The sequence below is a fragment of the Lepisma saccharinum genome, chromosome 2, assembly GCF_977018435.1.
Source record: "Lepisma saccharinum chromosome 2, izLepSacc3.1, whole genome shotgun sequence".
NCBI classification, from domain to species: domain Eukaryota; kingdom Metazoa; phylum Arthropoda; class Insecta; order Zygentoma; family Lepismatidae; genus Lepisma; species Lepisma saccharinum.
This window is the reverse complement of record NC_139230.1, coordinates 105,318,766-105,339,477: the sequence shown is the minus strand read 5'-3', so window position 1 is coordinate 105,339,477 and position 20,712 is coordinate 105,318,766. Positions and strand designations below refer to the sequence as shown.

At 38.3% G+C, this 20,712-nt stretch overlaps 1 protein-coding gene across 5 annotated transcripts in view; it reads left to right on the top strand.

Moving 5' to 3' along the window:
* The window catches only part of Ca-alpha1D (Ca[2+]-channel protein alpha[[1]] subunit D), a 1,588,055-nt gene that overhangs the window by 361,348 nt on the left and 1,205,995 nt on the right, over window positions 1-20,712 (top strand). For all 5 annotated transcript variants that reach the window (XM_083117527.1, XM_083117525.1, XM_083117526.1 and 2 more), the window contains exon 5: window positions 5,294-5,400. In XM_083117527.1, the coding sequence (XP_082973653.1) occupies window positions 5,294-5,400 (107 nt within the window). The remainder of the gene's footprint in view (window positions 1-5,293; window positions 5,401-20,712) is intronic.

Genomic DNA, 20,712 nt, shown 5'->3' with positions numbered 1-20,712 from the left:
AAGGCAGGGGGGGGGGACATGAAAGTACAAGAAAATCCAGGCTAGCAGAATTTAAGAATAGCAGGGCTGCTAAAGGATACTCAAGAGGGAATTAGTTTTCATATTTTTCTTGCATTTTTTTCCAGACGGCCAAGGGCAGCTGCAGAGTGGGAACGGAGGGCAATTGCAACCCATTGATTTCAAATTTAATGAAAATTGAAATATATTATACAGTTTTATCAAGTTCAATGCCCTTGCTAGGGGTAGCGGGAGTCGGCCCTGGGTGCCGAACGATCTAAATGAAAAAAGTTTTAAAACAGAGAATGCCATGGCGGCCCGTGATATTATTTGCTATCAGTGTTGGTTTGTTATGACATTGATGAATTGATTATGTGTTAAATAATATATATGTATTAAAGAAACTTTGAATACGTACACAATTTAGGGCCAGTTTTTCGATATGTTATCAAAGTTCGTGTTGGGCAAATAACTAGAGGTTACAGCGATTTTGGGTTTTTCATCAGCGGTCAACTACTCAACTGGAGGTTAAGTGGCTGTGAACTTGATCCGTGCTTCATCCGGAGGTCAGCGAGATGACTGGTTGTTTCGAACAAACATAGCAGCCTCATCGGAGGATCGATGTTCACCAGACGATTTCTCAGGCACATTGAACTAGAAAATAATTAAATAAAAATTTGCATTGGTGCAAGAATAAACTTGTTGTGCTTGGCAGAGTTCAATTGAAGTGCGTAGTAACTGGTAGAACAAAGTAAATTTTTGCCAGACTTTGATTTGTGTACACGCACCGTTATCGTTAAGCCAGCTTTCAAGTGGCAAGTTGGTGTAGTGGATAAAGGCAGTAGCATGTAATGAAAGTTCCATTTCATATTGCGAGTTCTAGTCCTGCTGCAGACCGTTCTTTTTATAGTTCATTTATCACGATTTGGACATTAATTATATGTTTTATTTTGCGCAATCTTAAAAAAAAAATTGTTAATTGGAATATTGTCGAGTAGAGATGCTGTGTAAAAGTTGGCTGTAAAGTTTGAATGTTCAATGAATATATTTAACTTGTCTGTGATGCGACGTTGATCTCTCATTCCGTAAGAAAAAAAAATAACTATTTATACCATATTACCATTTTGTATTTTGTGAAGTCTGTCTTTCAAGAAGAAAGACAAATGTGCAGGAAGTGTTTTCTCTTCATGTGTATTTATTTGTAGTAACAAAATACGTAGCACGTTAGGTTCTGTATTTTCAATGTAAACAATGAATTTCAACAAGCGCATGTGGCTCATTGTAGTTCTACCTTTTCACACCAGGCAAAATTTGATTTGATTTTACACACCTAGATGTCAGTGGGATCGAATTTTTCGCTCAGCATTGCAAACTCACAATTGTTACACGCCGAACTAAAGGTCAACAAACCTTTGGTTACTTTTACATTGAAAAACCTGGTGTTGGTTAAGACTGGAGGTGAACTCCAACTGAGGGTTGACTGACCAAAAAATTGACCAGACATCGAAAAACCGACCCTTAGTGTTAACATGTTGAATATGTATTTTCTTATTTTACGTCGCTCCATGTTGCATATACCGGCCCCCGTGGCGGAGTGGTTAGCAAATCGCGCTACGACGCTAGGAGTCGCGGGTTCGAATTCCGGCCGGGGGGGGGGGGATGTTTGTGAGTGTCCATTCATCAATTTCATCATGACATCACTCATTTCCAATTTCGTAAATTAACCAAAAGTGGCACAAAAAGCGAAGTGAAATAAAGCAAATCAAAATCAAACAAATCAAATTCCATGTTTCATATGTGAAAATAATATATTGTACATGAAAATTTTACATGCCATATGTAGTACATTCGGAATGCACTTTTCGTGCACTTTCTTTCTTTCAAAAATAGTTTGTGTGCTTGCTTTCCATTATTTGCTAATGTGAAATTAACGTGTTGAAAAAATATTTAAAATCCTCTGTTTCAACAAATGCGTTAGAACCGACTTCTACCCCCTTTTTGCATGATTTATGAGGATAATAATGTCGCTGATGCTACTTTATTACTTTTATTGTTATTGTTGTTTTTCGCACGTTTATACAGGTTCTTGCCGCCTTCCCACACGAAAATTCGTGGTTGCGCCTCTGCAGACCCGTAGCCAGGATTGATTACCGGGGGGAGGGAGGTCTTCATAAATCAAGTCCATTTTTAAAAGTTTAATAGTGGTATATGAAAGTACATTATATGTGTGTGTGTGTGTAATCATTAAGTTAATATTGGACACAGACAATCTAGAAATATCGTTAAAATACTTACAGTATATTTTCAATAACGTCCCACTTATAGCTGAAGCCGAGAGAATATATTCTAATTACTTGCTGCTACTTTGACTTCGACTCGTAAATCAGATTAGATAATTTTACACCTATCTGTTCTTTGTATTCTGTGAATTTAAGCTTTATCAAGTTTTGAGCAAAATAATATCTGCAGTCTACATTTTCACTCGTCACTGCAAAGAAATATTACAAAGTAGTTTACCAAACTTCAGAAAGGGTGTGGGGGAGGCTAACGGAAATGACCCTGGCCCCTGCCTGGCTACGACCCTGGTGTTCGCAGTAGAAAAGGGTGTTGGTCTACTCGCTACTTCGGTGTCGAAAGTTACATGTTCCAGTTCTGCTTTGGATTATTGGTTGCTTACGACAAATTTTTTTGTGCCTATACCACGGAAAACCTATTTCAATATGTGTGTTGGGAAAAGTAGCACATTTCTGAAATCTCATTTCATTGGCGATGTGTCTTACGAAGCTTTGAGTTCCCTTTCTAAGTAGTGAAAATCTATTGCAGTTGGTAACACTGCAGACAGGGGTGCGACCGGTGCAGTTTCTACTCGAAGCAACTACGTCATGCAGAGGGAGGGGCGTGCAGCTGATTGAAAGAAAGCACTGATACCTACTAGGTATCGTAGGACTTCGGGTACCCGGCGGGTTTTCAATCTGGTTTAAGATCTGGGCACATGGTCAGGCAAAATTTTCAAGCGAGGGTGTTGCGCAGGTTGCATGACATTTTAGGAGCGATGTTTCGGGAACGGGTCTGTTCCTGCTCTTGTGCACGCCTCTGAACGCTAGTGTTTGGTCCCTGTAGTTTAGCTTTACCCGTAAATAAATTTAAAAAAAAAAGAAATGAATAGAAAAAATATATTGCAAAAATAAGTTGGCAACACTGTTCGTACGAAGTATGAAACTCGTACCGAGGATAACACTTGTGTTTTACCCCCTGTAGGTTAGCTTAATCCGTAAATGGACGTAAATAAATAAGAAAAATTAAAAAAAACAATAAGTTGCAGGAGATGAGTTGGCAACACTGCTCGTACCAAGTATGACACCGAACCGGGCTTATTGGCCTACTACTCTAAAAGTCTACACAATTTTTATTTTGTACGAGTAGTATTAATTTTGAAAGAAAAACAACAAAAACAACATACTAACAATAACAGTTTAAGGTCCTTTTAGAGCAGTCAAACAAAAATAAAAAGACTATTGAAATCAGTTGAGAAGTCCTCCTCCGTAGCCGAGCGGGTTAAGGCGTTCACTCGTCTTGAGATCGTTCGCTGCGGGACGGCGTAGGTTCGAATCCGGCTCTGGTCGGAATCTATTCGGCCTACGTATAGGGCCGGTGGCAACCCACCATCGTGAGGAAATTGGGAAGCTCCGAATGAGTGAGCGGTAACCCGGTCGAGAAGACCTACAACGGCTGGGGGTTCGTCGGGCTGACCACCCGTCACCCCAATACTGGTCTAAGATCTCCACGCTATAACAGGTGACGGAGGAACAGTGTGGAGGGAGACCAGCAGTCGGTAGGTAAGCCAAGGCTCTCAAGGGCTGTCGCGCTGTGGGTTATTAAATCAGTTGAGAAATAGCCGAGGAACGGGGATTAAAATATGATTTCAGCCATTTGAATTCAATATGGCGGCTAAGTGATCGGAAAGCAAGTCATGTCACTAATTTTTTACTGCGTACTGTGACCACCTATTGAAATTTTGTGAAGTCAAGCTGAGGGTATATTTTACTTCACACGAAACTGGAGCTAGCTTCAGGACTAATCCTGAAACACGAGGCGTAATATGTTGCCTAGCTCTACCGCGAGGAACAATCAATAGGTTGTAAATAAAAAGTTCGTTAAAAATGTAGTGTCGTTTTCATATAGTGATATAAAATCGCATAGTTTTCAATACTGTAATTTCGGAAATCCAAAAGATATGGATCTGTAACTGTGCATATTAACATACCTCATGTGATCCTTCCAGTATCCCAAATTTCAAATGAATCAAAATATGTAAGATTGAAAAGTGCCTCTTCATTTGTTGATTTAACATGGATTGACCATATATTGCTAATACGAATTTAAATATTGCAGCCGGCCCCCGTGGCGGAGTGGTTATCACACGGCGCTGTGACACCCTTGGCATGGGTGTTTGTGAGTGTCCATTCATCAATTTCATCATATCATCACTCATTCCCATCTTCGAAATTAGCTAGAAAGTGGAACAAAAAGCGAAGTAATATAAAGCAAATCAATAAATCAATAAAATAATGGAAGGACTGTCTGACGAAAGCTTGTTACTTCTGTAAGTTTCAGTTTTATCCTTTGACCTTTTCGTCAAAATAATACTAGCGAAATCCACACATCCCGCAACCTGACAATCTCAGATTTTCATTAAATTTGGGAAATTGCAACTATGCATGGAACGTAGTAACTGTAATATTTTTGAGCCTCGTGCGTCTTGCAATTGTAAAATTATTAAAGGTCAAAATTCGCAGAAATTGCCCTCTCTGAGCCCATTTAGCTATCCCAAATGTGCTGTTACTCTGCCCTATTTGGCCTAGGAAGCTGAAATTAAGTTTATTGTACAGGAAATGGAACAAACTTTGTAACGATGTGTAACAAGCCTACCTTTGGATAAAAATAAAATATTGCCACGTGACCTTGACCTTTGACCTTGGAAATCTAGAAACATGGCATCGCCAAGAATCTTGAAAAAAATATTTGGCACACCATGCTATTCTCTAAAAATATGAGAAAATTAAACTGGGACTACAATAGGATCAGAAGATAGAAATTAATTTGTATAACTAATATAACTATTTTATTCGCTCTTCCCACTCTATAACAAACTTGAACAACCAAAACTTTTTTAGAAATAAAAACTAGATGAAGCAAGTTTATTTTATTTTTATCGAATCCATAGAATTAAGAATAATTAACACATTTGCTATGCCATCACCCTTCATAATCTAATACATATTTCCATCTTTTTCAGAATTATTAGTACTGCTTTATCAAACCTTATGAAGGAAGGGTTTGATGTTAAGGCCTTGCGAGCGTTTCGAGTATTGCGGCCATTGCGGTTGGTATCAGGAGTTCCAAGTAAGTTCAACATGTATTATAACAGAATAAAAAACTAAACCGCTGTTTCTAAAATTGAATAAGACGTTCGATTTTTTTTTAATATTTACTGAGGTGTTAATTTTATTGTTGTTTTAATGATCTCTTCCGACCATATACATCATTGATATTTAAGGACCTGATTTTAAATGGAAAAATTGTACTCTAGATAGGACAAAAAGAGGGGAAATTATTGCCAGAAAAGGATATGAAAAAAGACTATAGTCTATTTTGAACTAAACTAAAAATATTATATTTCGTTTGAAGTAAAGTAAAAATTGAAAGACATTTAATGTATCACCTCTTATTTATGAATGGTGTGTATTGTGCTTTCATTTAAAGTAATATTTTTAGGGGAGTGCAGGAATAAAATATGGTCCTTTTTCATTTCCTTTTTTTCTTTTGGAGGTTACCATCCGTTACGATCAAATATTTCTTGAAACAGCTTACTGCATTCAATAGCTTACTTACTGCCACTGAGACTCAATACTGTCGTCATTGTCACACAGTAAAGTTAAATTATTCTAAAAAAACTTCACAATAAAAGTCTAAATCTAACAGATAAGTACACTTTCAACTCAACAGGCGTGCAACGTATAATGTGTTTGTCACTGCTTACGCCCAGAACGCATTGTTGCAACAATCGCTGCAACGTACTCCCAACACTCCTGGAGAAAAGGTAAGGTACAAGTCGCTCCTTCCTTCTGTCCTCTAAGCTGCAGCAAATAGACAATTGTTGAATGTTTTGTTTATGGAAAAGACAACCATACAAAATATTTGATATATTGTCAATAAAGGGACCAGAAAGGAAAATGTTTTCAAAAAAGGGGAAAAGGAATGTGGGACGAAAAGGTGAAAGAGAAGGGAAGTGAAAACCATGTAATCTTGGTGGTGGAAGATAATTATCAACAATGTTGTTATTTATTCCATGATACGTGTTGAAAAATAAGAAAGGAATTCCCTTTAAAATCTGGTCTCCACTGATAGTTTTCCTCATGTCCTAGTGTAATGTAACAGTATAGTAAGTAGGTTATCAGGTGAAACTTACGCATATAATTTCCACGAGAGAAGATCTGCACCCTACAAGACACGGTTATACACTTCCTACTAACAAAATACAGTAGCTTTCTAAATATCGGATAAATTTTCGACATTGAAATATTAAAAATCGATTACAGAGAAATCGCTTTTCCTTCACTAGAAAATACTACATCAAAATCGTCAAAAATGGGATATTCAAGTGGAATGGCACCTTCAATATATATCAGATGATATTTCTCCCACCAACATTTTCTGTCTCTACCAGATATCTGGGGTTTTGTTTCTTGTCACTAGGTTGTTTTGTAATTCCTAACTTTTCTTCCCAACTTGGAGAATAGCAATTTCTTTATTTTTATGGTATTTGATTTGTCCTTCTATCCTCTTGATTTTCCTTAGCTTTCTTATATATTAGCTGTAAATATTCAGCGGTCGAAACAGAGGGTGTGCGGCGATGTGTAAGATTCATCCTCTACAATGATCGATGCACAAAGTCGTGTCAAACGCGACCTCCGTGTCTACAGTACATATAAGCGGAACACCGTCTCTCTCTAAGGGCGTCCCCGATAGCGTTGTGGAAACCTTGTCGCCTTGTAATCAAGGGATCCCGGGTTCAATACCACGTGGAGGCACAAGAGATTCGGATTCCACAGTCCCGATTAGCCTTCCTGTGCATAAAGTGAAATTAAAACCAAAACTCAAACTCTAGAACTCGGTGTCCCCCATATCATGAACAAACTATTCCAGTGTTCCGCGACCCAGTATCAGTGCGATCAACGGCTTTTGCGCCCGCTTTAGACATTTACGGCGTGTGTGAAATGAATGAAAGATACTTGTTGAAAGACGCAAATCTTCCTTATAATATTTTATTATATATTTGGATATAAAAGTAATTTGAGATGATACAAACTAGATTCCTTATTATGGAATTACTCTGAGGCTGAAACATCGCTACTGATACTATCGAAGTCAATTCTCACTCGCGAAGTTGCATCTAACACAGTTGTGGAAAGCTCTTTCAACCTATACGAAAGGAAATACCAGGTATAATATGAATAAAGTATGGTAAATTTTCAAAATTACAGCAGTAATAATAAAACACTTTCAGTATCATCATATTTTACAACACCAACATATAGTTTAATTTTCTTGGACAAGCAACCAACTTAGAGAACCTTTGAATTGCTTGGAGAGTCATGATGATCCATTTTGTAGGGAGTCTGATTGTCACAAACAAGACACATTTTCGATTCCTGAGATCTGGGAAGAAATTAAATGGAATTTATCTGGCAATTTCCTTGCATAAAGTGCCTCTGAGGATCATCCAGCCTCTAGTTAGTGGGCACTAGGGACAACCCCAGCCGGTGAAAAGTGGCCAGAGTATGATGCTGATAACATCGCCTCCATTATGGCGCAGGTCGAGAATGTTTGATCTCTATACATCCAACCTCAACCCTCCATGTGCATCCATATAGAAGATACCTTTTACTTTTGTTGCAATTCCTTGGAATACGGCTGTTTGCAGCACATAGTGGTTGGCTTCCTATTATTATATACCACAGTTCACCAACATCAGGGATAGATGCATTTCTGTCAAAGTGTGGAAAATTGTCTGGACTATTGCATTCTCTTTAAACATTTGAATGCGAAAACTGAGAGAAGCATGAGTAATACCTATGAGTGAAGTAACAAGCTACTTCACACACTAGGTAAATATAAAGTACAGAAGTACGTACAATGTTAGACCTCCCCAAAACAACTATATACAGTCCTTACCAAAAGTTTAAGACTACAAAATTTTTTCATATAAATGAATCCTGACCGAAAGTTTTTGGTACCAATATGGAGTGAAATCCTATGGAAGTAATATAGTGTGTTAGGCATATATTGCCGAAAAAATATTGGTATTCGTTTTGTAGTTCTTGAGATACGAAAGTGGAAAATCAAATTTCTTAACTGAAAAATCCAGCATTTTGAAGTACAGATGAATGTGTATACACGTAAGCAACGTCGTTATGACAGTACTGAATTTTTTCCAGTATTGTGGAACATGAAAGAAGGTTTTGGCGCAAAGAAATCCAAAAACATTTTCTAGTTTTATATATTTTTTTAAAAAATTCGCAAAATAAAAGAAATACAGCGAAAACTGAGAGGTCTTCAGATAACAATATCTTCCTCAGCGACTGCGCAGAAGTGAACAAATTGTATCAGTCATTAGTTGAAATGTGTGTCAATAGATAGCGCATAAAGACATATCTCGAGTAACAGCATTGTTCAAGTCCAAACCTGTTTCCGTTATGCTTGATAATAAACAGGCTGTTTGAATCGCAAGCTACGTGATAATGTGAAAAGAATCTGTGCCCGTGGCCGTGAAATGCAAATAATTGGTATGTACAGATGCAATAGGTCTCATATAGAAATTACAGTCGCATTGAATGTGAGTAAAATCTGCGTGGCTAAAACAATAAACAAATTCAAGCAGCAAGGTACAGTGGTTGATAACTCACGCTGCGGCAGCCCCAGGGTAACGTCTGTACGCGAGGACCGGATTATCGCGAGAGTGGCAAAGAATAACCGGAAAGCCCCTCTTCCAGCGATAATGAAGGAATTTGAAGATTCCAACAATAAAAGGGTCTCAAAGATGACCATTTCGCGTTGTCTGGGGAATCTAGACTTGTTTCTTTCGCTCCTCTCAAAAAGCCATTGCTCAACAATGTACATAAGAGAAATCGTGTGAAGTGGTGCAAAAATATAATAAACTGGTCCATGGAACATTGGGTTAATTTCCTTTTCAGTGATGAATCGAGATTCGTGCCGTACAGCTCCCGAAAAGTGAGATTTCGGAGGAGAGCAACCAAGAAATTTCTCCCCGAATGTCTCGTGCAAGCTGCTCAGGGTGGGGGTCAATCAGTCATGATCTGAGGATGCATGTCTGCTGCAGGGACCGGGATTTTGAGATTCATTCCTGGCTCTATGGATTCACGAGAATACATCGAAACAATCAATGATAACATGCTCCCGTCCGCACAGAAGCTCCACAACGGGTACTTCGTCTTCCAGCAGGACATCGCGACTTGCCACAAGTCAGGAGCAACAATGGTTTGGATTCAAGCGAGGGAAATCCCATTGTTGCTTTGGCCAGCACGAAGTCCGGACCTGAATCCTATAGAAAACCTACGGAATACCATTGTTCTTCGTGTAGCGAAACGCCAGCCAAGGAATGTCCAGGAACTTCGCGAACAGATCTCCGAAGTATGGAATGAGATTACGCCCCAAGAATGCCAGAAATTGGTCCGCAGCATGAGAAAACGTGTGCGTATGTGCTTGAAACTTAAAGGTGAACATATTGACTATTAAATTTCACACTTCACACATCTAATTTCAGGAGAAATGTTTGTTCCCAAGTATATTTCCAAAGTTGAGATTTAATGATTTTACAAATTGTACATTTAGTTGCATCTATTAGTTATAAGTGCATTAATATGCCCTTACACTTTCTTGATCTTGATGTACCTTTCAATAACATTACATAATAATTCCCATTTTGTATTAAAGTTTTTATTTCGTGAAAATGATTCGCATATGTACTTTTTCTGTTTGTCTGAAAAACACATGACAAGGTGGTCTTAAACTTTTGGTAGGGACTGTATATGAAAATAATCTCAGGACGGATTGCTACAGATTTACCCCCTCCCATGGAGAGTGTAAAATATTTCCACAATTACACTATGCTGTGTTGTTTTAACGCACTCAGCTGGAAAATGGAAATATATATGTAAAAGTTTGGATGTTTGTGAATGCTCTTGCCTAGGTTGCTTTTTGCCCGATAGCCGGGGAAGCGAAAATTTGTCCTCCCTCAACGGCTTTCTGTTTTGAAATGTAACAATAGGGACTTCGCCCCGGTGGTTGGGTGTGGCCCAGTTTTTTCGGAGGTACATTATGCCGGGATCCGACTTGTTACGCTCTCTCAATATAAGGAAAAAACATGGCAAATGATCGGTTGGTTAGTATGAACTTTCCAGCCTGATCATTGTCAGAGTTAGAGATCGGTTGGTTCATTGAACTCTCCAGCCTAAGTATTGTCTATTTTTGGAGGAGCAGGAAAAGAAAAAGGTCTTATAAGCTCTTGCCTTAACTCATCTCACCCAACAGGTACATAGGTGCCGGGGCCTGCCCCGAGTTGACATTTTCCTGCAGATGAGGCCTGCTCGAAAAAGGATGCATAAGTATAAGTTTCGCTCTCTCAGATAGTCAGACAGTTACCGGCTCTCAGATACTAAGATACAAGGCCCGATGGATTAAGACAATTTTTATACAGTTGTACAGAGCCAGATGCATGCATAGGCATACACAGAGTGAGCACCGTATGTATAGGGACTTCGGCGTGATAAACTGCGGGGGCGGGTTAACGCTATGCTAAATAGTGCGCTCGTAGCTCAGATAAGATGTACAGTGTCTCTCAAAACTTTTAGGACAACGACATTTTAAACTAGGCAACCCAATTTACACAAGGCGTTGGTGGGTTGCGTGTAGAGTTAGGCTCAATTTCAGGGTTGCCACATGCACATTATAATTATCCATTAGGAAGTGGATAGCAGAAGTAATGAGGAGAAAGCAAAAAGATGCGAGGACAGATGAGGAAACTGGAGCAAAGAGGAGAGAAGAGAGGAAGGAAAACGAGGTGATAGAAGAGGAGGAAAGGAGTTTGGAGAGAAGAGGAGAGTAGAGTAAGAGAGAGAAAAAAGAGATGAACGATAAGAAGAGGTGAACAGTGCCGTGGAGTCGGAAATATAAGACAGGAGAGGAGATAAGAGGAGTGGAGAAGAGTGGGATGGAGACAAGAGGCGAGAAAAGTAGAGAAGGCGGTATGAGATAAAAGTAGAGGAGAAGGAGGGGAGAGAAGAAGGAGAAGGAGAAATTAAGAACCGAAGGAACTGGAGGCGAGAGGAGAGAAGGGGTAGTTGCAAAATATACGTTTCGCCGTGAAGAACTGATGCATTGATAAAATTATCAACATGAAACATTCAATAACATTTTATAATGTATTGGAGAATGTATTAGATCGGTGCGAAATTCATTTTCGCCGAGTTCAGAGGAAGATAAAAGGTAAGATCTTTGATTTTACCTGCGATTATACCACTATAAACATGAATATAATTTTCATATTTATAAGAATTATCCAATTTTTCTCCCCTTCTCGGTTCGTTGAAATGGAGATTTTCTTATTTAACATTTCCCCTCCCCCATCTTTAATTCCAAACTGAATCATTCCGTTTCACACGGCGTGGACAACGAACGCAATGGGATATGTCTAAAACTTACGAAACGATTTTGCCACCGGAGGGGTTTGAACTTACGACCATCAGATTGACAATCTTTAACGGTAACCACTACCCCACAAGCTCTTTTTCTTTTATAAGTTTTATTTCACTATTCTGTTTACATCTATGGATTTTTTTTTCTACATGTATACATACAATTACATTACATCCAGATATTTACCAAAATATTGTGACAATCGGACATTTTGTTTATTTGATTGTTTCCATCTAGATCTTTTAAGATACATTGTATATAGGGTGATATTTGGTTCAAACTTTTTGCTATATATATAATATACTGTATGTGCTATTAGCCACACAATGGCATTTTGTTTCTTCACAGGGAAATATTTGAAGTCTGGTAATATACAAATTTTTGCTTGAAAGCATTGTGGCGATATACGACATATTTTGGCAAGGCACATAAGGAGAAAGGCCCAAATTTCTGAAATTCCTTTACATGTAGTGAGGCGATGTTCATTTGTATCCACCTTTCCGCATTGTCTACACTCATTTGTTGGTAGTCTTTTTATTTCATTTAGTCGAACATTTGTTGGAACTAGATCATGCACCAGGGTATACCACAAACTTCGTATGTCCGTGTCAAGGAAAGGCTTGTGGAGATTTTGCCATACATTTGACCAAATAACATTAGGAAATTTTTTCTCTATTCGACTCTGCTGCAAAATAAGTTGTCGTTGAAAATGTTCATAAAAATATTTTGACAGAGTATTTTCCTTCAAGTCCATGTGAAACTCCACATAACTCCATTCTTGTACAAAATTTCGTACATACATAGGGCTCTTTGTTAGTCGAGACAAGTTGGGTGGATTTTGCGGTGGAAACGTATCGGTAAATATACGCAACCACATTGATGTAATCGACCGTTCAATTAAGTACAATTTATAATTTCTAGCTAAAAATAGGGACTTACATTTCTTTTCAATATTCCATAATTCTAGACCACCTCTCATTTGTGTTTGGCACATGATCGGGAATGGTACCCGAAAAAAATGTCCGTACCACATGAACCATCCCACAGCAGACTTTATTTGTCGGAGATATTGCTGTGTGATGGGCAACACTTGAGCGACATAATTTAATTTACTAAAAATAAAAGTGTGTAGGAACCAAACACGCTGAATTAAATTGAGTTGTCTTCCTCTCATTTGATAACACTGTAACCTGATTTCGCTTACAATTTTCGTCCAGTTTAGATCCAGCATTCTGGATTCATTAGTATGAAAAGTAATGCCCAATATTTTGAGTTCGTTTACATATTTTATCCCTATGTCCGGATTGTCTTGCTTCCAGTTGCCAACAGGTAAAGCCTTTGATTTTGTCATGTTAACTTCCGCTCCACTGGCAGAACAATACAAACACATTGCATTCAGTATATTTTGGAGCTGGGTCGTTGTTGTTACACAAGCTGATAAATCGTCTGCGAATGTAAACACTTGCGTTTCAAGGAAAGCACTCGCTGCGGGTGGGTCTCGGCACTGAATATATCGAAGTAGCGGGTCCAAGGTCAAAGCGAAGAGAAGCATACTCAAGGGGCACCCCTGGCGAATGGATCTCGTCACGTGTATTGCAGGAGTCACGAATCCATTGATAAGAAGACGGGAGGTTGCCTTTCTATAGAAACTTTGCAAAACAGATATAAAGGCTTCACTGAAGCGATAGGCTCGAAGTACTTCAAACAAATATTGGTGAATTACAAGGATAGTATTGTGAAATCAAAGGATAGTATACAAGCTGCGGTTTGTTGCATTTCATAATAATACATTATATCACGTATACCCGCCACCGTAGAAAATATATTTTGAGTTTTACTGACACATGTTTGCCGTGAACTGAGTAAGGAAGATAATATAGGTTTCAGTCTATTAGCCAAAACTTTGGCCATAATATTATAATCACAGTTTAACAAAGTAATGGGCCTAAAGTCAGTCACTGCACTCGGACGCGTTTTTTTGGCAATCAGTACAATTATACCTTCATTTTGAAGCACGCATTCGTTTCAAAATGCATCTTGTATTATCTTGACCAATTCATGTTTCATAACATCAAAAAAACGTATATAAAATTGGTAGCCTATGCCATCGTTGCCAGGAGTGCGCTTAACGTTACAAGTACGCAGTGCTTCATACACCTCATCGACGGTGACGTCACTGTCTAACAAAGTTCTGTCTTCGTCCGTCAATAAATTATTTACCGATGTGAGCAATTGTTGTACAGCCAATTGATCTACTTCTTTACCAGTATACAAATTATTATAATACGTGTAAAACGCCTGTGATATACCTTGTTGAGTTCTATGTGTATCTCCGCCGGAATCGACAATATTGTTTATCAAAAGAGCTCGCTTTTGTTTTTGTGTGTGAACATAGTGAAATAAAGAGGTTCGTTCATCTTGCAAGGATGACGCATGAGTAGTTCTTATCTTTATACCCTCCAAGTGATGCCGTTGCAACGTAAGGATTTGTGCTTTATATTTATGTATCTGTGGATAATGTTCGGTGACATCAGGTCGCATACATAACTCATGTAAACATTTGTAATAGAAGTTCAACATTAAGTTCCGGTCACGTGCACTCTCTTTCCCTAGCCATTGAAAATAGGATTTAATTCGAGGTTTTACGTATTTTACCCACCACGTATTGTAATCAGTATAGTGTTTTTGTTGCCGGCACCAATACTTCCATTTTTCTTCAAACATATCATTAACATTAGGCTGTTGAAGTAGGGCAGAGTTCATTTTCCAATAGGACGAACCCCAAACTAATTTAGATTCTTGTAGATTAATACTCATTCTGATTGCTATATGATCTGAAAAAGGTACCGGCAAAGCATCTATTAAAGCTAAACTATTTTGAAACTTTCCTATACAATCACATGATCGCAGCACTTGATTAAAATCACCACCTAGGATGATACACGAATCATTATTTGGAAGTAAGTATACGATCTCAGCCTGGTAAAATTGTTCTCTCTTCCATCTGTTTTGCTGTCCGGAGGGGGCGTAGATATTAACAAAAGTATAACGTTGACTTTGAAAACTAATTCCCCTCCCATCGACTAATTTCTTTACATTTTTTATTTCTATACCACTTTTGATTATAATTGCCGTCCCTCTCCCGCTTGTCCCCAAGTTTACAATAGCCTCGTACCCATACAGGAAGTTAAAATCTACAATACAAACTTCCTGCAAGTATAAAATGTCAATCGAGTGGATTCGGACAAAGTCCGCAAGCAATTTGCATTTCACTGGCGTCAGGATCCCATTGATGTTAAGGGTACAAAGACGAGTGCTCTAATTCATGCACAATAAGATATTATAAAAAACTGTATATAAGAATACCACGTAAATGTGCATTTTTGGTGCTCAATTACACTAAAGTAAGTATTAGTCCGAAGTGTTTTCAGAATGATGATAATCGTTCATGTGCATGACACAATTTACACTATTTTTTCTACCTGTTATTATATCGATATTCATCTTGTGACTCTCTAACATGTAATATATAACATTACACTGTATACACTAGGAAAGTACACAAATTTATGTCGCGCACTACACTCGTAAATCACTCTCATCTCAAAACATAAACAAACATTTCTCCTTACACTAACTACCTAATGGAGGGGGGGGAAGGCGATCTGAACCCACATCTACTTAACATTTCACTTTTGTTGGGTCTTCCTGCTGTGTGTGACGGACTGCTGGCTTAGAAACATCCTGGTACATTTCTTTTTCTTACCTTCTGTTACCGCTTTCAGTCGTGAACTTGTGCGTTTTTTTCTATTTCGTTGACCTTTGTCCATAACTTGCTTATCATCTGTGGATTCCTCTTCAGTTTGGGAGTCATCTCCTGATACCATTTCTTGCGATTGTGACGAGGGAAGGGGGGGAGCAATTTTAGGTTGGTCATGTTGTCCACTCACGTTCCCTTCTGCTAGTTTCAAGGTCGTTGTGTGCGAGGAAGCGCCTGGCAGGGAAAGCTCATGACCTGCCTGGCTCTTTTCACCTTCCGATACACAGCTGTTCGCGGGGAGGGGAGGGGCTATCTTATCACTAATCGAGGCTTCAGGCGAGACCTGGTAGTTACTCGAAAGTTCCTCGCGTTCAACTTCTGCTACCCATGTCGAATTTTGACTTTCTGTTGTTAACAAATGGGAAGTTTCCTTTGCTGCTCTCTCTGATGAAATTTTGTTCGTCGGAGGATCCAGTGGCGTCTGTGCGGCACCTTCGGGTTCTTTTACATGTGGGTTCTTTGGGGATTCTTTCATTTCTATGTCCAGGGTTGTCTTGGGTACTTGAAAACTTGTAGGCTGGTATGGCAGTGGTTGTTCTGCTGCATCAATATTGATTGGTGATCGGTTGGTGGCTTCCGCATATGTGGAGGCTGTCCTTCTTCCTGGTTTTCTACGCTTATCGCAACAATTTGAGAGATGTTCTGTAGATTCACATATCCTGCACGTAATCTTTTGACCATAGTACGTTACCCAATATCGATCACCTTTGATAGTGATGTACGATGGAATTGGTTTTTTAAGCGTCATGCGAATTCGCTTTGTACCGGTACGCGTTGGGTATATATGTTCATCCGTGTACTTTTCATCATCAACATATTTCACATCACCATATGTTGTCAGTGTCTGTTGTAGAACGTCCATTGGAAGTTCCATAGGAACTACATGTACATTCACAATTACGCTATTTTGATCCGCCCATTCCAGTTTTACCTCATGCTCCCCATTGTCATCAGTGTAAACTAATGTGCCTCCCGATCGTAATATTATCTGCTCGCCTAACACTCGCGATATTAACTTTATAAACACACACTTTCGATATTGATCGATTTCAATACTAAGCACTTGATCTTCTGTTAGTGACAAATTCTGCTGTATCCACCGATGCAGTTGTATCGATGTTGGTTTTTGTCGCACATTCGTGAAGACCAATTTCACAGTATTCACTCGCCGTACAGACATGGTTCAGAACACAGAAGGTAGACTTAACCGGAATTTCACTCGCTTGCACGTAAATGCTCGACACGGACCGCACGTAGAGACGATGCACCGCGTGCCAGTGCTGGCAGCGAACTTCCTGCTCTCGAGCCTGATCGCAGGTAGAAGGAACTAATCAATGTAAAATGCAGATCCAACTCTCCTCCTACATGTCATGTGGAAAGAATACTTGTTTGTAACAAAGAAAACGAAGGTAATAGAGTCATTCCATGCCAAATCAACACAGATATGTGCAATTTTTAACCTGACCATCTTCGATTTTTATGAAATTTGGGGAGTTGAAACTATGCATAGAACTTAGTAACTATGAAATTTTTTAGTCTCGTGCGTCTTGTAATTGTTAAATTATTGAAGGTCAAAATTTGCAGAAATTGCCTTTTTTGAGCCCATTTAGCTATACTAAATGTGCTGTAACGCCACTATTTTGCCTAGGAAGCTCAAATAAAGCTTTCCAGTGATATATAACAAGCCTACCTTTGGATAAAAATATAATTTTGTCACGTGACCTTGACTTTTGACCTTGAATATCTCAAAACATGTCACCACTAAAAATCGTGAAAAAAAATATATTTGGTCCCTCATACCATACTCTAAAACATACAAAAAAATCATTCTGGGACTGCAATGGGATCAGAAGATACAAAATAATATGTGTAACTATGTGACTGATAAAAGCCCCATTTTTGAACTATGAAGAGTCAAATGTCCCTTAACACCCCTTACAAAATGTGAAGGAGTTATCCTGGGTATAATTGGTCATGAAAGAAATAGGTTAGGCACAGGGAGATCCCTAGCCGTGTGTGTCAAGCGCAGATCCGGCATATTGTTGACCGCCATATTGAATTCAACGCAAAAATTTCAAAGGAAAGGGGGTGATGTGATATATCAAATGAGGCTAGAATTTCACGAGAAATGAAGTGACGAAAGTTTATCCAACATATATTTAACCAGCAAAAAGTTATTACTGCATGCTTGTAACCATTTTCTCCTTTTCGAGGTGTTAAACACAAAGCATTGGAATGCTCCTAACGTGTTAGGAACTCATCGAGATCACGCTGACATCTTGGGAGAGAAAGCAGTATACGCACCATTGCATATGATTTTAATCAGCTACATTCACCAAATAGTTGAATAGTGAAGAATATTGGGAAAAGTATCTCAAACAATTACGTGACACTTCCTTTGGAATGAAAAATTCTTCAGTGACGAAGCAAATTTTTATGTTCACGGTGAAGTTAATAAAAATAATATGCAATACCTGTGATTTGCTCAGTCGAATGGTTGTTGCTGGTAAGCTAATTATGTGGTATAATGTATTGCGAACGGAAATGGTTGGTCCATATTCAACAACGGAACCTTAAATGGTGAGGGCTTCTTGGATTTGTTAAGTGAACAGGTTTTTTCACCCTTGCTTACGGGATATGGCACTTTTCGAGAGTTTTGAAACAGGACAGAGTGTGACCACACTATGTGGACATTTTTGCAATTTCTTCATGGTAATTTTCTAGGTAGATCTATTAAAAGGCCTGCACATTCCCCAGATCTAACATCTTAGGAGGACTTTTACCTTCAGAAACATTTGAAGAGAATGGTGCATGCACTAAAAGTCCCTGATATTGACCATCTGAGAGAAGGCAAAGTTGCTGCTTGCGATGTTGTTGCACATGCTACATTGCCAAATGTTCTATGTGAGTGTGAGAGACGTCAACGAGTGTGCTCACAGGAACATTGACAACATTATAATGTGCATATATCGTAAGTGAAAGATATGTGTATAACTTTTTGCTGGCGTAAGATACGTTGGAAAATCCTTCGTCACTTCATTTCTCGTGAAATTCTAGCCTCATTTGATATATAACATCACCTCTTTCCTTTGAAATTTTTGCGTTGAATTCAATATGGCGGTCAACAATATGCCGGATCTGCGCTTGACACACACGGCTAGGGATCTCCCGCTGCCTAACCTATTTCTTTCATGACCAATTGTACCCAGGATAACTCCTTCACATTTTGTAGGGAGTGTTAAGAGACATTTGACTCTTCATAGTTCACGTAATGGGGCTTTTATCAGTCACATAGTTACACATATTATTTTGTATCTTCTGATCCCAATGCAGTCCCAGAATGATTTTTTGGTATGTTTTATAGTATGGAATGAGGGACCAAATATATTTTTTTCACGATTTTTGGTGGTGACATGTTTTGAGATATTCAAGGTCAAAAGTCAAGGTCACGTGACAAGATTATATTTTTATCCAAAGGTAGGCTTGTTATAAATCACTGGAAAGCTTATTCAATTCCCTGTACAATAAGCTTTATTTGAGCTTCCTAGACAAAATAGGGGCGGAGTTACAGCAGATTTAGTATAGCTAAGCGGGCTCAAAAAGGGCAATTTATGCTAACTTTGACCTTGAATAATTTAACAATTACAAGACGCACGAAACTAAAAATTTTTATACTTACTAAGTTCTATGCATAGTTTCAACTCCCCAAATTTCATGAAAATTGGAGATGGTCAGGTCAAAGGCTGTGTTGATTTCGCATGGAATGACTCAATACGATTTGTCGAAAACATTTAATGGAGAATTGCTCATGATGGAAACTTTTCAGTCGATATTTGTGGAGGTATCTTTGCATTGAATTCGAGTGAAAAAAGGGGTAATATTAGTAGTATGTCCTGAATTGCCACAAATATAAATGGTTATTTCATTAATATTTGTCAATGTCTTTGAAGCAGAACACAATTATCGTTAGAGTATCATAATTCACGATCTGATACGTGAAAATATCCCTTTGATCGTGTGTCAATTCATTTATTATGTCACAATTATTTTTTTTTAGTAAATTCCAGTTACGGGACAATGTAGCCACTATACACTATTATTACAAATAATGTTGCCATGCCCTTGTTTAATAGAAGGAGAAATATTTTTTAAAAGAAAAAGAAAGAACACCTCGTAAGGAGGATCGAACCTCGGACCGCTTACAATGCTCTCAAGAACTCTAACCAATACACTACGCTCTTGGTTTCCTTTGGAGCAACAATTTTTAATTATTCTGTCTCCTCAATATTGTAAACGTTAACCTGCAAAAAAAAAAAAAAAGTTCAATACTCTCATATTGTTCTGTAGTTCTATAATTACTTTATACGTAGACATGCATTTGAAATCTTACTCTGAATTTCTTTCTTCGTATTAGTATATCTAAGGTTGTATATATATATATATATTATTTGTAATTTTATTTTATAACGGTTACAAGAACATCTACGAGATAGTTCCTTATAACTTGGAATCTGTAAAGATATACATTCAAGTTTTCAAATAATTTTAGACCACTAGGTTTTGGCAAGGGATTATGTGTGATTCATGTCCAGTCATCATTGCTGAAACAAACGTTTGAAAGATCTGTGGAATTTTCATTCTGAGATAAGTTGCTTTACTTGCTACTTCTATGTGAACTATGTGCTGGGACAGGGCACAGTTAATTGTTTTCGCAAGAAGTATCTCTGTGTGCCACACATTTAATTCTAACTCACATGAAAAAAAAAATGTTGTCAATTTGCATTCATGGGGTAGTTTCACAGTTACAAACTATTTTGGTCTTGATAAGAAGTTTAGTGTAAATAGTCATTTTGTTTATATTTTTTAAAAAATTGAGGGCTATGGTTGAAATTCTCATATTTAGGGCTTGAACTCGTCGCCTAAGAGGTTGAAGACCCGTCCTTTTCTTTGTGTGTGACCTTCTTTTTTATTTTTCTATTCATTATTCATCCTCATCCTCGCGATTACACAAAAAAAAATAAGAAAAGTCCTCCTCCGTGATCGTGCGGTCTAAGGCGGTGTGCTTTGGACTCCGACTGAGGGACGGCATGTGTTCGAGTCCGCCTTGGTTCAGTCTCTGG